At 27.0% G+C, this 18595-nt stretch overlaps 1 protein-coding gene across 1 annotated transcript in view; it reads right to left on the bottom strand.

Annotated features, from left to right (window-relative positions):
• The window catches only part of LOC100198694 (lysosomal-trafficking regulator), a 144971-nt gene that overhangs the window by 123290 nt on the left and 3086 nt on the right, over positions 1-18595 (bottom strand). The window contains exons 3-10 of the mRNA XM_065804763.1: positions 13872-13966; positions 13469-13622; positions 13096-13159; positions 11886-12863; positions 11631-11793; positions 7166-8075; positions 6702-6881; positions 5548-5877 (exon numbers count right to left, since the gene is read on the bottom strand). Coding sequence (XP_065660835.1) covers positions 5548-5877; positions 6702-6881; positions 7166-8075; positions 11631-11793; positions 11886-12863; positions 13096-13159; positions 13469-13622; positions 13872-13966 — 2874 coding nt within the window. The remainder of the gene's footprint in view (positions 1-5547; positions 5878-6701; positions 6882-7165; positions 8076-11630; positions 11794-11885; positions 12864-13095; positions 13160-13468; positions 13623-13871; positions 13967-18595) is intronic.

Below are 18595 nucleotides of genomic sequence, written 5' to 3'. Positions count from 1 at the left end.
AAATTTTGCTTCTTTTGAGACCCAACATGACATACTTTTGAAAAAAATTTTTTTACATAATATTAGGGACCCATTAAAATTTTAGAGGTCTTGAGGCACCTCAAGATAATTTCCTAGAGCATTGATATTTTTCCAGAGTATTTCTGAAATGAATAGAAAACTTTTGCACGCCCAGGCTAAACAAATTGTAAAAAAAACTAAAATTCACTCCACCCTAATATATATATATATATATATATATATATATATATATATATATATATATATATATATATATATATATATATATATATATATATACTATAGTATATTTATATAAGCATTTGCTCACTTTTTTTCCTTATCTTAATCTATATGGCTTTTTTAGAAAAAGAAGAAAAAAATGAAGAATGAATGAAAAGATTGCTGCCTCATGCCAAACCCTCAGTCAATGTAGCAGCACTTTTCTGCAAGCCAGGCTATTTGTCAGTCGATGTATGTACTGAAATACTCAAAAATTTTATTTATTTATTTACTTTTTGTGTGTGTATCTTTTATATATTTGAAGATGGCTTAGTTACTGTGTTACCACATCTGTAATTAACTTTATTTGTATATTTTTGTTCTGTTTAAATATTAATAAAGGTAGCTCAAACACTCTATCTCTCATTCATGGGACTGATCTTGTTACCTCTCCCAAGGATAAAGCAAAACTATTTGCAAAAAAATTTTCTTTTAACTCAACTTGTGAATCTATTTAAGTCTTACAAAATTGTTCTCCAGAACTCTCTTCAATTCTCTCCAAACTATTTAAAAAGTGCTTGAGTCTTGTTTTCCTGCTTGCTGGAAAATGGCCACTGTTGTTCCAATTTTCAAAAAACCCGGATAACATTCTGACTCCTTCAATTATCGTCTGATCAGTCTTCTTTCTTTTATTAGCAAGGTCTTTGAGTCTTTGATCAACAAATTCATAGATCATCCTAGTCATATTTTAAAAATCCGGAAAATTGTTTGAATAAAATATCTGGAAAAAAATCGGGAATTTGTTTTCCCTTATTTTCTTTTTAATTTCGCTTTTAGTTAAGTTGTTATTAATTTTTTTTGACACTTTTTATAATTTTTCAATGAGCGATGAGTTAAAAAGCTTAAAAAAAGTTTAATTTTAGATGTCCGGAAAAACTAAAAGTTAAAAAAAATATCCGGAATTCCAGAAATATCTGGAATTCCAGCAATATCCGGAAAAAGATAATCCCTGCAAATTTCTCACATTCCAGTCAAATAACTTGAGTCAAATAACTTACTGTCAGACAATCAATAAAGTTTTTGAAATTCTTACTCTTCCACTGACTTACTAATTGCTGCGACTAAAAGATTTTATCGTGCATTAGATGGAGGCGGAGAGGCTAGGGCTATTGCTCTTGACATATATCTAAGGCTTTCGACAAAGTTTGGCATGTTGGTCTTCTCTATAAGCTTGCTTCATATGGTGTATTTGGGAAAGCTTTTGAAATTATCAAATTATTGCTTTCTAACCACTTTATTAAAATCATTCTTGAAGGCCAACACTCTTCTTCATTTCCAGTAACTTCTAGGGTACCTCTAAGTTCTATCCTTGGTCCTGTTTTGTTTCTTATCTACATTAACAAACTTCCTAGCACCCGTACATCTAAAGTAACTCTTTTTACTGATGACTCAACTTTATAATCTTGTCTTGACAAAAAATCTTCTTTTTTTAACCGCTTTTAACAGGCAGTCGATCTGGAATCTGATCTCACATTTGCGGCAGATTGGGGCTTGCTGTGGCTTGTGAATTATAACTCCAACAAAACTCAGTTATTTACTTTTAAATACTGTCGACATTCCTATATTATTGAATGGAAACCCTCTCACAGAGTCTTCTTCTTTGCATTTTCTTGGTTTACTGTTCACTACTACCCAGCATTGAAACAATATATACAACCAATTATTAAATTAGCATATGCTAATGCTGCTTCTCTTTATCATGCTCGCCATTTTCTTACTCCTGATTCTATTCTCTACCTCTACAAATCTCTTATTCGTCTGGGTATGGAATACTGTTATCATACTTGGATTGGTTCCTCTGATGCTCTTTCTTTTCTAGAAAAGGTCCAAAAACACATTGTAAAAGTAGTAGAACCCACTCTATCTGCTTAGCTTGAGCCTCTTTCCTATTTTCATAAAAGTTGCATCTTTTTCTCTTTTCTATAAACTCTATTATGGTTGCTGCTTAAAGGAATTATCATCTCTAGTTCCATCAACTTTATCAGTCTTTGTATACTAATAAATAGTAAATTTTTTTAAAATAGTAAACTTATTTTAAAATAAATAAATTTTAATAATTTAAAAAAGTGCTACTTAGAATCACTACAATTTATTTGCTAATAAATAATAAACTACTTAGTAATACTAATAATAAATAAATAGTAAACTACTTAGAATCACTACAATTTATTTACTAATAAATAGTAAATTACTAAGTAATTTAACATGATAAAAAAAGGCTAAAAATGGTGATTTAAGACCCCCTGGTGGCAAAAAAAGACACTTTAAAAAATCAAAATATTTTTTTCCCATCCATTTTATATTATCGAGGAGCAACAAATTATTACTATTCAAAGCCAAATTTTTTTAATGATTTATCCTAATGATCATCGTGATATTGATCCTGACCTAACTGGTCTGGGTTGTCATAGTGATTGCAATACTGCTATACTGGCAACCATATTTACAGATTATTACACTTTTCAAGTCGTTTTAAGTGCAAAAGTTTCTATATGTACTTTTTTGACATTACCACTGACCATGTAACTTGCACTTTGTACATTTCTAAAGTTCTACAACGTAAAAAACAACTTTTTTTTCTGGCATTGACATTATGGTCAAAGAACCAAAAGCCAATGCAAAATATTATATTGTAACTAAAATAAAAGATACCAGAAGAAAATGCTAGGATTAAAACGATTTATACATTTGTATAATCACTTAAGAAAATGAAATAACTGTTTAACTTCTTTATGCTGCAAAAGTAAAGGCACATTGGATCACTTGCTGAAGTTATCAACTATGTTATCAACTGCTAGACTATCAACTAAGCCATTAACAAAGTTAACAACTGCTAAATTATCAACTATGTTATTAACTGCTGAACTATTAACAAATCAGTCTTTTCTCTATTATTAGCAAGGTCTTTGAGTTAATTAACAAACTTTTAACATCTCACCTTGAGTTTAATGACCTACTCTCTGACATCTTATACAGTTTTTGATCTTCTCGTTCTATAGCTTACTTGCTAACTGCTTTAACTGAGAGCTTTGCGCATTAGATGGCAAGGCAAAGGCTATTACTCTTAAAATATCTTAATCATTCGAAAAAGTTTGCCATGCTCTCCGTAAGCTTACTTCAAATGTTGTATCTGATAAAGTTTTTGAGAATAAATGATTTCTTTTTAACCCCAGTAATAAAGTCATCCTCAAAGCCGAACATTTTTCTTCATTTCCAGTAACTTCTGGGGTACCTCAAGGTTCTATACTTTGTCCTCTTTTGTTTCGCTAGTTTACTTTTTTGTGCTATTTTCAATTTTGATTTAATTAAAGACTCTGAGAGGGAAAACTTGCAATTTTTTTTGGTTGAGATAAATAAAGGATGTTCTTGTCTAATCTTTCAAATTGGCAGCCTTGGTTACACCTTGGTTTATAGACACCTTTTAAAAGTTTAAACCAGTTGTTCTAGCCTGATTTGGAATAACATTAAATAATTTTTAGAGAAAATTGAACAGATCAAAAACCATTTCTCGGTTTGCCTCAATGTAGTGACACGCCATTAGTCCTCACTGTATTTTATCATACCAAAAAATTTGATCTTAAAAAAAACCCCACTTAAAACATAGCATTTTCTTTGTTATCTGTAAATATTAATCAGGGTCGTTGATTTCAACAGCAAAATTGTTGAATTTTAACAGCAAACAGCAAAAATTAGTTGCTAAAAAAACCAGTTGATTTTGTAAAGAGCCATGATTTCAGAAAAATATTTTGCCTTTTAATTTTCTATTAGAACTTTAAACATGCAGAATTGTTTGAATCAATTATTTTTTTTGAACAATAACAGTAAAGGATGTAATAGTCTGATTAACTTAACAATAACATTACAAAAAAAAGTCTATTTTGCTTATACAAAAAACTTATAGTTTTGTTATACAAAAATACAAAGGAACTATTAGACAAAAAAGCAAATTGATATCCAAATGTCGCCATGAAAACAAATTCAAACTAGATAACCACAAATCAAAAAATCTCAGACATTTTCTTTTATACAGAAATTATCTCATAAAAAATCAAATATTTTTATCTGATAATTGCAATATGCATGAGACTAATAGTTGTAAAAAATATGTAGAAAAATATATATATATATATATATATATATATATATATATATATATATATATATATATATATATATATATATATGCAAGGTTGTTGCTACATAGAAGGTTTAGGTTAGGGCTGCAATAAATTTTGTTCATTATTCTTAGTTTTTTCTTCTTTTTTTAAGAAAAAATCATTTTGATTTAGGTCAATTTTTATCAGGTATACATACATACATACATACATACATACATACATACATACATACATACATACATACATACATACATACATACATACATACATACATACATACATAAATACATACATACATACATAAATACATACATACATATATACATACATACATCATACATACATACATACATACATACATATATATATATAATCTTTGAAAGTCATTTTCTTGTTATACGTTAAAATATGGGTAGAATTCAATAAATACGGCTGCGTATAAACTTTTTTTTTAAATATATATATATATTTTTTAATAATATATAATTATTTCGATAGATTTCTTTGTAACTATTTTATTTATTATACCTGATGACGCTGATCACAATAGATCAGCGAAATATCGAAATAATTATATATTATTAAAAAGTATATATATATTTAAAAAAAAGTTTATACGCAACCGGATTTATTGAATTCTACCCATATATATATATATATATATATATATATATATATATATATATATATATATATATATATATATATATATATATATATATATATATATATATATATATATATATATATATATATATATATATATATATATATACAACCCGCGGAATTAGGGTCGGCATTCGGCAATGCCGACCTGAAAGTATTTAAGGTTGGCAAAAAATTGCCAACCTTGTTTCTTTATTTTATGGTTAGACATTTGTATCAAATAATTTTTGCCCACCTAATTCCAAGGATTGATATATATATATATATATATATATATAATATATATATATATATATATATATATATATATATATATATATATATATACATATACATATATATATATATATATATATATATATATATATATATATATATATATATATATATATATATATATATATATATATATATATATATATATATATATATATACTTATTTATTTATTTATGTAGTTTATAATATTGAAATTATTCTTACCTGTTCATATAAAACTTTATTATTATGTAGTGAATGGAGTTGATGCATGTAAAGTTCTTCCAAAACTTCTGTCAACAGACCAATACCTTCACAGTTTGTCTGGGCAAAGCCAATGAGACACTTAATAAGTGTAATGCATAACCACGGTTGATCAATAATTGGAGAAAATGAAAGTCCTCTGTGAACATTAGATAATGAAGATTTGTGAGACGAAACTGAGTTCTTGGCACGATGGTAATTTTCTAATTCATCACACTCTTCATCGGCTTCATAACCTTGCTCCTCATAAACAATGTTTTTATGATGTTCATCTAATAACTCAACTTGAGACTAAATTCAAAATTTAAAAGCCATAAGAAACTTAATTTAAAAACTATAAAAGAGGAACTGTAGAAAAAAAATTTATTCAACTTAGGATCTCAATCAATTCATGAAAGATTTAAAATAAATTGAAACCTGATAAATTTTTGTGACTTTAATTTAACTTTAAGGCATTATGAAAGTTAAGATATTTTGATATAATGATATAATGAAAAGTTAGATATTTTGCCAAAAAATTTAAGTATAATCAAATTGAGAAATTTGCTCCCAAGTTCCCTACAAGCAATCTGTTCTGTTGTTTGTAAAGTACACAATACAATACTCATTAAATTTTGAATGTGTATTTGTACATAAAAGAATGCAGTATTAAGAATAAAGTAAGGCCTTATACTATTTATTTAGCCTGATTTGACTACAGTCTACTACTCTAAGAAGTCTCTAGAATGGTATGAACAAAATGGTTTTGATTTTGTACTTAAGGAAGCAAATCTTCTAAACTTTCCTGAGCAGCAAGTTATAGAATTTTATTGGTTAATTAAAAAAGGAATCTTGCTGAAAAGCAAGAAATCAGCTTTAGATAAAAAAGATTTTGAGAAAAAATTGGTCGCAACTTTAAAAAAAATAACGCAAAACAAGATCCAGAACTTGCAAAAATTTAGTGTCTATTTAAGTTTCCAATAGAAAATGTAAAAAATTATTAAATAAATAATTAATTCAAATAGCATCAATTATGTCAAAAAATTAACAATTATTGTTGGGTGCTGAATTTCATTGTGTTCAACTAATATATCTTATTTTAGATTATTATGTAACATTAAACGAATTTAATTTACCTTTTGCAACAAATGTAAATCATTTTGCTCTTTTATTTCAGGAAGAAACATTCTTTGAGGATATATACTTGTGTTAAAAATGCTTAAACAAACATGTTGCTTTATTTGAGATTGAAGAACCTGTTGACTCAAAAAAGATTTCTTTAATTGTTTTGCAATATCTTCTTTTAGAGATTCATTCTGTTAAAAAAAAAAAAATTAACTTACAACAAATTATTAATGACGAAATCATACTGAAACAGGTATAGGAGGAGCATTACTACATACATTAAATAACAGGTTAGGATGTATTCAGGTAGTTTCTAATATGTTTTATATAAAAATATTATAATAAAATATATTATATAACAGATAATATTACTCTAATATATTTTACTAATATATTAGTAAAGTTATTAATAACTATAAAAAGAATTATTAAAAATACAATAAAAATATAATTTATTATTTTATTGAACACTCACTGAATTTGAAACAACCAGTAAGCGTATTAAAACCTGAAGCCACACTAAAGCTGTTGAAATATCACCAAAATGCTCATCTAATTTATTGTCTAAAAAAACTGAAGCTTTTTCTATAAGCGATTCATACATGATAAAACATTTATTTATAAGCCCAAATTTCTCAAACTTTATTTGAGTTGTATCATGTTTTTTATAAACTGAGTCAATAATGGCAAGTACATAAACCAAAACAGTATTCTCACAGAACAAAGTTTCTATCGGATTCTTAAACAACTCACAAGCCACAATAAAAAAAGTATCTATGATGCTCATGTGAGCTTTTGAAACTTCAACCGCACTTTTTTTAAATATTTTTAGCTCACTTGTTGACAAAACTTTATACATTTGATTTAGTATTTCCACAGATTTACAAGCAAGGCGACAATTAGTTTTAACAGCTAGATTTCTTAAAACTGGTACATAATTATACATAAATAATAAATCAATGGAATGTTCATCAGGTTGCATATATAAAAGAATGAGCCATAAAAATCCTTCAACTATGGACTCATAGCTTATTGATACTGGTGTAAAACAATCTTCAAAGTAGTCTTTTGGTATAAAAACTTTTAAATTTGGAAGTATGACCATAGAAAATATTACCTCTTGCATGAAAGAATTAATACTTAATACTAAACATGCAAAATGCTTGAAAATATGTTGTGTAACAACAGAAGAGGTATTAAGCAAGTTGTTTATTGTTTCAACAAAACTGAATGTTTGAAATGATGTGCTTTTATTGTCAGTTTCATCACATGACCCATTAACTTGTTGAGGCAAAAATTTGTTTGAAGAAAATGGGTTTGTAGCTAGTATATGACAAACCAAAGCTAACGTTTTATCCATATTAGATTCATTAACTGACTGTAACCTGTATAATTAAAAGTAGGGAAAAACATTTCAAAAAATCGAATAAATATTTTTACAAAAACAAATTAAACTTATACATATTTTTCATTTAATAAAAGCATGAACAAATATAAACTAAATAGCTTCAGTTTTGCATGAATTGTTATTGATGATGTCATTCTAAAGCAGTCATTTGCTGGGGCTTCAATACATGCATTAACTGAGGGTTTGGGTTTGAGAAGGTTCTATCTAGATATAAAGAACTTTTATACCTAAAAAAAAATAATAATACTATACTGATTTTCATATTTTTCTACTTTTTCTGGGGAAAAAACAACAACTTTAAGTTTAGGCTATTCCACTTAGTTACATTAATTAACTGATATTCTTGTCACAAGGTAAATTAATAATTTTGTTAAGATTGTTTAGGCTGATAAAAACTCTAGATTAAGTAAACTATTTTCGATGTTTTAAAAAACTTAAGCAAAAGAAAAAACCTAATACCTTACACTTTTAAAGATTTATACATGCATTTTTGTTAAAACATAAAACAAAACACTAAGATAAAAAATTTAAATGACAATTAAAAAAAAAATAGATTATACATTGCCATTTTAAAAAAATAGATTATACATTGCGATTTTGATTTTTTATTTGGGTGAGTGAGACTTCATATTTAGCTATTTTATGTTTCTTATTTCTGTTAAAACATTTTTTTTTAATTCTGTTTTGCAGCATCTTTGAATTGATACTTTTTGTAAAACCTTAATTTTCTTCATTGTTTAATTTTTTGAACCTATCTTCTATTTTGAGGCACTTCCATAACATATCATTTTTAATCTTTTATTGTATGAACAAGCATTATTTGTTGTGGTTATTAACTGATTGTTTAATTTTTTATTTTAATATTTTTATTTATTATGGTTTTGAGAGATGAAGGGTCTTGCTATCATAATAATTTTTTTTGAGAAAATGGTTAGTAATGGAGTCAATAAAACTTTTTCAGGTGCTATAGTAGATAAATCAAATGGAAAAATTGAAATTTTTTAATTTTTCCATTTAATTTATCAAATGAAAAAATTTTAAAAATTTTTTCAAATTTTTTCTTGAAGGATCATGCTTATGAATGCTTTTTAACAAAGACAAAGAAACAAATTTTCCGACTAACTTCAGTCTTGACTCAATATAACAATAAGCTGAGATTTAACTTAGGAAAACTTATAGATACTTCTGAAAATAAGTTTCTTAAACTAGAAAAATATTTAAAATCTTTCAATTTTGTAATTATAATGGAGATCAAAGTATTGTTAAATGCATCAGTTTCTGAAGAAGGAATATGAACTTTTTTATCTCATATATTTAAAGGCATGATGAAACTACTGATTAGGAAGAATTGATTTAATGGATGTTGAGTAATCAGCAAATTTAATCTTTTTTTTTCAGAATATTAAATAATGATATATTATAAAATATTGATGAATTATGATTGAAATAATGATAGAAATAATTTGACAAATTAAATTAGGATTTAAAAATAAACCATGTCCCTGGTAGTACCGCGCTCAACTTGTTTCTCCGCATAGCATCCTTGTTTGTCAAGGTTTGTGTTTCGGAGTTATAGAGTTGAGAGAGGGTTATAACAACTATTAAGTAGCCTCCTCATCTGTAGTGGCCTTCTCGGCCTTGAGGAGGTGAATAACAACAACAACAAAAATTTATACTATTATTGAAGAAAAATCTAATGCAATGTAAAGCCTTAGTATCAATAAACCATTTTACAATCAATTATATTTTTCTCAGCTCTTCTTCAGAAAAAAAAACAAGCATGATATTGGATACCCAACAAATTAACCAATCAAAAAGATAGACTTGGAATATTTTTCCATATTCAAAGGAAATTATTTTTATCCAAATTCAAATTTAAAAAAAGGAACATTTTTCCATATACAGAAACAATTTATGGAGACTTCCTGATATTGTTACAAGGAATGAGTTGTGGTTTTATTTGAAACAAGCCTGACAAGTCAGCGATTGCAATTTGATAAATATGAATATGTGAGTATAATATTATGACATGCCAGGTTTGTGATAAAAAACATGTTCTACATCTTCTAACAAGCGTAGCGTCATTTATTAAGGATATATGGTGAAAAGGGGATATTAATTATTGGTCACTGACCATTAATGGTCAGAATCTATTTAAAACTTATTTAATTTTTTAAAAATAATTTATTTGTCAGAAATTATTTAAAAACCTGTACTCAAAATAAATTAGCAAAGGTCGTATCAGCAATTCAAAGTTTATTAGTTCTCAATTTAAAAAATATTTAAATTGATAACATGATAACACTTCATTCCATCTAAGAAAAGTGATGATAAAGCACTAAAAGCTATTTTGCTATAACTTATGAAAATAATTTACTCAAGCAAAATACATATTGGTTATACTTAAATAAAAATTTAACTTAGTATTTTTTTTTCGAAATAAAGTCTTTCAACCCTGCATTTTTTCAACTATGCATTACTTACTAATCACATACATAGTGTGCAGAGAAATTGTTAACAGAAATCATTTATACTTAACACTATCAAAATAAATAAAAAAGGAATTTGTTTTTTATTTTAATAATACTAATTATAAACAAAAAAATTGTAATTTAAAAAAAAAAAAACATTTATCAAATACCTGTGAGTAACGAATTAATATAAAAAATTGATAAACTTGTTGATTGAAATGATGAAACTAACAGGTGAGTTAACATATGTTTTGTAAACCTCATCCCGATCAAACCTCTTAGGTCAGAACCATCCTAATATAGTTGCACACTTCAAGTTTAAAAATGCTGACTTGAATCTGGATAATTTTTTTCATAAAAAGTACAAAAACAAATTTTTTATTGTTATTTACCTTTCCAAGGCAGAAGAGCCATTAGAATTGAGGAGACTACTTGTTTATCATTTTTTAATTTTTTTTTTATGATTTTTTATTTTATTTCATTCTTAATCTTTTAACTCTAAAACAGAAACTTTTACAAGGCTGTAGCGCAGAGAAACAAGTTGAGTGAATTACTACCAGGACATGGTGGGAATTGAACTCAGAATAACTCAGTTACAAAGCGAGCGCTCTACTATTAGACCACTACTGCATTATATAGTTGAAATAAAAAACAATAAAAAACAAAATTTTTTGAAGAACAAAAATATCAATACTTAGAAGAACTTTTATCATTTTTATTACCCAAACAATTAGTCAACATATGTACTGAATCCCCTGCAAACAGCTATTTCAGTAGGATATCATTAAAGTGATTTTATGAAAAATAAAAAAAGACACTTGTGCATGTTTGTGTATACATATATAATAACAATAACAACATAACAGTCTATTCTCTTGTAAGATTTAATAACAGGTTATCACTTAATTACAATATTCAATTAAAAACCATTATTTTACATGTATATTTGATTAAATCATGTTACTCCAAATATAAAAAAGAGTACATGATAATGCCTGGTGGAAAAATGTTTTATCAGACTTCAGGTACAAACAGCTTAAATCAAAATTTATTGAACTTACCGAGACAAAATTAAAACTAAGTATGAGTCAATGTCAACACATTGACATAAATTAATGTTATTCAAAGAGAACAAAATTTGCTCTTGAATATAAAGATTCTCTTCTTCCATAAACCAGTCAAAAAAGAACTTGGCACATGTGAAAACAATGCAACAAGGACCATCTATTTAATGAAATATTTCTAATTACTTAATTTTAATTAAAACTACAACAAACAAGATATTTTTACAAATTTTGAACTATTTAATATCTCACCTGATCTGTTTCCAGGCAACCACTCATCATTTAACAATTTATCATCATTGAACTCATCTGATGCTGATAGCATATTCTCAATGTCAGACATATCACTGGAGAAATATGAGCAAGATTCAGATGACCTATTCATTTGAAATTTCATAGGACTGCTCATTGGACTGGATTTATTTTTTGATATTGCAACTTTCTTATCTAGTATGTGAGTCCTTTTTTTTAATTTTAAATAACATAAGTTATTTTCTTCTAAAATTTTGTTGAGTTTAACAATAAGCTTAAATATGAACTCTATGCAGTATGTGATGTGACACTTTAAAAGCTTTGTAGATTTATAATGGCTGCAACAATCATACTTAGATAGTACTTTTTTTATTATATAGAAAAATTCCTTTTTGATATCTTGATATATGAGTTTATAAATCTCACTATGTTTGCATGGTGAAAGAAAAAGCACTGGAACACACTCAACAAGAGATGTAAGAGATGCAATAAATGTGTTTAAACATATTATGTAGTCCGAACTTAAATTAGATTGTAAATATAAGCTACATATATGAGAAAAACTACTAAAAAATTTATTGGATAATATTAAATTAACACCAGCACTAGAACTGCCAGTTTGATAAATTAGAACTGCTGAAAGTTTTATTAAAATAAAACTTAATGGAGGAACTTTACATTCTGAAACAACAGTTAAACATTTACATATAAAATCAATACATGACACAATATTTTTCCTCATTGAATCATTCTGTATAAGGGTAAGAAAACCAGATGCTATTAACAAAAATAGTTCACTTCGATCAATTGCCTTATCATAAAATGAAGTTGTGGACAAGTCATCATCTCTTTCACTATCAATATTCAGCAAAAAAACATTTTTCGTCAGCTCTTTAAACTTTTTGCTTATAGAAATAATGTCCCACTTATCGTACAATGATTCTATTAAACATAAATTGTCTTCTTCTGAACTGTATCCTTAAAAAAATGTAAAAATATAAAAAAAGATTTATAAATATATATGAAATATATATATATATAAAATATATATATATATACTATTATAATATTGCGTATATATTTTTATACAAAATATATATGAGATCATGTTATAACAAATACAACAGGTGTATTGTAAAAAAAAAATGTCACCTAGTAGAAAACATATTATAAAATGTACACAATACATAAATGTATAATTTATATATACCTTGCAATATAAGTGGTAGCAGAGAGAAAAGTATACTAGATAGCTCATTGCAACAAGTTAAAATCTAAATAAGAAAATAAATGTAATAGCAAAAAGAAAAAGAAAAAATATATATATTGTAAAATAAGCTGTTCAGAATTTTGCTTAACAGCTTATTTTAAAATCAAAATATGAAATTTATATATATTGTTACAACACTTTATCTTGTTGTCCATGTTATACATAGTTTAGGTATTAAATATTAAAGACAGCTGCATACTATAAAGAGAATTTGAAGCTGCTGTATACATTTTCTTTTCAAAAATTACTTCAGTCAGGTTAGAATAGAATGAAAATTAGAAAGTTTTTGAAGCTAATACTTTAAAAAAATTACTTTTGCTCCATACTGCTCAATTGCAACAAGCAAATGAAGTCCATAATCTTTAGATAAAAAATCTAAAAGATGGCCAGGTTCATCGCCTGTCAGCATACACTCTTCATCAATTGCAGAGAGAAACTGAGAAGCAAGAGTATTACAAAAATCATTTCTAAAAACAAAAGATATAAGTAAATCTTAAACATTAAATCTTAAAACTTTAATCTAAATCTAAAAACTTAAATTATAAAAACAAAAGATATAAGTAAATCTTAAAAAAAATATTAATATTAGCATAAAAAAAAAGATATAAAACTAGCACTGTAAAAGCGACAGCTAAAAATTTGATATTAAAAAATAGCAATATTAATGATAAACAATATTTGTAATATTTTTACCAATATTTATAATATATACTTACGTAATACATGCTGGTAAGTTTTGATTGTTAAAAAAGTCTTTTTCACTTCTATTTATACTTTGTAGAACAAGTTTTTTCCAAGCAATTCTTTTTAGCTAAATAAATTCCCAAAAGATAAGATTGATAATGTATAGTAATTGCTATATATAATACTACTATACAACTTTAAACTATCTAATTGCTAGTAATCTATCTTTATTATTAACAAAATTTGAAAATATTTTTTAAAACTTAAGTTCAAGCAAATGTCAAAAACCAGTTTGTGATTGCGGACTAAGTTACAGTGAATGACTCTTTGAGATCTATAAAATGAAGAAAAAACTTATTTAAAATAAAAAATTTTATGCAGAATGTCACACACTTTCTGATCATCCTATTTACCATTTAAGATTTGTCACCATTTCCTCGCAATGTCACCATTCGAACTTAGATTCACACCATTCGATATATTTAAATTAATAGGGTCACCCACCTAGATATTTCAAAAAATGCTATATTGTATCCTTGAAAACTATATTGTATCCTTAGATACTATATTGTATCCTTGGATACTATATTGTACCTTTGGATACTACATTGTATCCTTGGATACTATATTGTATCTTTAGATGCTATATGTATCCTTTGATACTATAACTGTATCTTTAGATACTATATTGTATCCTTGGATACTATATTGTATCCTTAGATACAATATTGCGTCCTAGGATACTATATTGTATAGAAGTATAAATATTTTAAGTGCATTTTTTCATAGTAAACTTTTTGAATAAACAGAAAATAGTTCATCACAAACAAAAAATAGTTAAATAAAATTTGAAAAAAAAAAGAAAATTTTTAATTTTATGAGTAAATAAGATTATACTCAAGTGTTATGTAGTAAAAGAAAACAAATTAATGTCCAACAGATAAAGAGTTTTTGCATATCAAAATACGCAAAAGGTTTTTGCATACCCGACTTTGCAAAAGACTTTTGCATTCCAAATAGCAAAAAAGCCAACAACATATGTAGTTCTCAATCTCTGACTCAAATTGTTAACTTTGTGACTAAATTTCTGCACAACCCTAATCTTTACTCTTCACTTGTTAACTTTGCTTCACTCTTAAACCTTTATTTTTTGATTTGTGTCATGTCTCTGACCCAAGCTGCAAAAGCTGCAGTGTACGAATCCAAGGTTTGGTTGCTTAAATGAGAAACCACAAAAGTGTTGGAAAATGTAATTTTTTGAAAGATGTTCAAGATAATGAAATTATTATTGTTTGTCAAGACACTGTAGAAAATATCAATCAGACAATTGAGGAAGTGCAAACTAGTCAATGTTCTGTTAAGAATACTGAATCTAGTCAATTTATTGTACATAAAGCAACTTTCGTTGTGTTCTTATAAAAAGGCGGTTGCAAGATCAAATTTAGATTCATACCTTATTAAAACCACAAAATCTGAAATAGAAGCATTTGATGAGCATATATAGCAAGAATGATTTATGTTACTAACTTTCAGAATGGTTGACCATCCAGAGTTTATCAAAATAATCCATTTTTTAGGCCCAGTATATAACTCTCATATAAAATTGATATTAGTGGGAAACCTCTAGATACAGTTCACAAGAACAGTTTAACTAGCTGTTCAGGTTTGATTCATGATTAATTCGTAATCATTATTGTTGATTGGTGGAGCAGTATCCATAACGAACCAATAGTTTGTGCAACAGTAACAACAACGATTTCAAATATCAATCTTGCAGTTACAATTGATACCTTTAACCATTCACATACTTCAGACTATTTGATTGACATGAATGATAACTCAAAGGCAATAAATAAATGCAAAAAACAATTTGGTTGTAAAGTTTGCAGTGTAGTAACTGATAACGCATCAAATGTGTCAAAAATGAGGCAACAATCGCAAACTCAAGATGATGTTAATGTTACTACATATGGATGTACAGCTTATATTCTCCATTGATTGGCCCAAAATTTGATAATTCCAAACATCAAGGAGAAAATAGTTCAGGTTGTTAAATATTTTAGAAACAACCATTTTGCTACAGCTACATAGAAAGCAAAAGAGGCGTTACAACTTATAATGCCCCAAGATGTTAGATAAAACACATTGGCCAATTCTATTAACAATTTGTGAAGAAAAGAGAGCAATAATTGATAAGAATGTTACTAGTATTGTAAATAACCTTGGTGTAAAGTGCAGAAAACTTTTACAAATGCTTAAACCAATTGCTGTTCATTAGACTTGATGCAGAGGGACAGATGTACTGTTGGTTTAGTGATATGGAACCTTCAAAGGGAATTAAGTCCTAAGCTTAGCCAAGGTGCTAAGAAGAAGTTATCCAAAAGAATACAGCAGGCAATAAACCCAGCTCATTTCTTGGCTAATATTATTAATTGTAAATACAGAGGCAAAGATTTAACTGATGAAAAAATAGAAATTGAAATATACTTTGCGGCTTCAAAGAATCCAGATTTACTTCCGCTTTTGGTTAAATTTAAAGCAAAAGCAGCACCATTTCAATAGATTATGCTCTGCAGCCCTTAGAATTAGGGTCAGCATTCAACAATGCCAACCTAACTGCCTAACCTTAAGTGTGTTTAAGGTCAGCAAAAAATTACCGACCTCGTTTCTATGTCTTATAGTAAGACCTTTGTATCATTTTTTTTTTGCCGACCTCTAAAAGATTGAGGTCGGCAAATTATTGCTGATCTTATTTTTCTTAATTCCCAGGGTTGGCTCTGTGATGACATTGTTCAAACTATAAAGCCACGTGATTGGGGAAAATCTCGTAATGATCGTGTGAATGAGGGATTACTAAAAGTTGTTGATCAGTTACTTATTGCTGTTGCTTCATCTGCAGGAGTTGAAAGAATATTTTCATCATTTGGTCATGTGCATTTAAACATTAGAAATTAACTTTGAATTAGAAAGCAGGCAAATTGGTTTTCCTATTCAATATATTTAATCAAAAAGAATTGGAATCAATGAATTTAATTGATTGACAATTTAAATCAAAAAAATCGATTTTTTTGATATTTTTGATTTTTTTTTAAATCTTGATTTTTATCAAACCTGCTTTCTGTCATTCCAATTGAACAGGTTAACTCATTATTAGACATCCAATTCACTCTGGCTTCTGTTGCTCAATTTCTCAATTAAACTCTTCTAAACCTTGTCGCCCAGACGTTATTCCTATCATATTCTTACAAAAGTGTTTGCCATAATTTTCTTCAATTTTCTCTAAACTATATATATGGTAACTCCCAACTTTATAGTGGTTGTTTGCAGCTTGTTGGGAAAAGATTTTGAAAAATTTTAAACAAAAGAATATTCCAAAAAAGTTTTTTTACATGAGAAACAACAAAAAAACAGAAATTTAACTTTTGAACAAACAAAAAAAAATTACTTTGAAATTATACCATGTTTATTTTTTTGAAGATCAGAAAGAAAAATCAAAATAACAAAATATGATTTTTTAATCCTTATTTAAACTAATCACAGAATACACATTGCCATAAAGCAGCTAATTATAACAAAAACTCTAGGAAAAAAGCCATGTTGAATTTAAATTTATCACTTTTATTGTAAGACCTATTGTACCAGTAGAAGAAGACCGTTAGCTTAAGTAAAACCAATAAAAAAAATAATATTACAAAATTATGCAAATTACAAAAAAATAAAATACGCAATAAAAACTTAAAAACTCGAAATGATAAAAAAAAATCTTCCTGATTGTTTTCAAATATTTAAAATAATTTCAGTTTTCAATTTTAGTTAACTTAAAAAAAAAGGAATTTTAAAATGTCTCAACTTACACAAAGAACCAAAAGTTATTATTTTGACAAAACTTCTTATAAATTTGCTGAAAAAGGATGTAGCATACAGATAAAGAATTTTTTAATAAATGAGAATTTTTCAAGAATGTTAATTTCCATAAAAGATTTTCTTAAATTTAGTGTTACTTTAATATATAAAACACAATAATGTAGTAAGTAGAGGTATTTTAAAAAATTTTTGTCATTTGTAAAATGGGCAAAATTTTGCAGATTTCAAGAATTCAGCCTATTGTTGCCAAGTTTGCGAATTATGAAAACTAGTCTTACAATGTATACTAGCATTACATACCCATAAAATACGGGTCTTGGTAAGTTTATTCTACACCAACCATTTCTATACTAACAACTTACTTCAATATTTTTTAGTAAGTGGTAGAAAAACTACACATATTGTCTATCTTTTACAGTTATGAATAAAAAAATAATTTATAACGTAAATTTAAAAAATTTTAAACCCTTCGGTAGTCGTTGTGCAAACCGTTATTTAATGGTAGAAAATAAAACTCTGTCAAACCTTTGTATCGAATTAATAATGGTCCATACTTTATAACTTTATGCGGTAGTGGTGAGGTGGTAGAGCACTCTCCTTATAAGCAAAAAGTTCTGAGTTCAATCCCCACCATGTCCCTGGTAGTACCGTGCTTAACTCATTTTTCCACGCAGCGGCTTTGATCAACAAGGTTCATGTTTCGGAGTTATAGGGTTGAGAGAAGGTTGTAACCACAAAAAGCAGCCTCCTTGGCTGAAGTGGTTTTCTCTGCCTTGGGGAGGTGAACAATTTAAATTAAAAAAAACTTCCCCCCCCCCCCCTTATTTAATTTTGAAGAAAATAAGTTTGGATGTTAAACCTTTTTTCCTATAAAAAAAAGGTTGTTTTTGTA

This window comes from Hydra vulgaris, chromosome 09 (genome assembly GCF_038396675.1).
Source record: "Hydra vulgaris chromosome 09, alternate assembly HydraT2T_AEP".
NCBI lineage: Eukaryota > Metazoa > Cnidaria > Hydrozoa > Anthoathecata > Hydridae > Hydra > Hydra vulgaris.
Note: the sequence above shows the minus strand (reverse complement) of the source record. Positions and strands in the feature narration are given on the sequence as shown.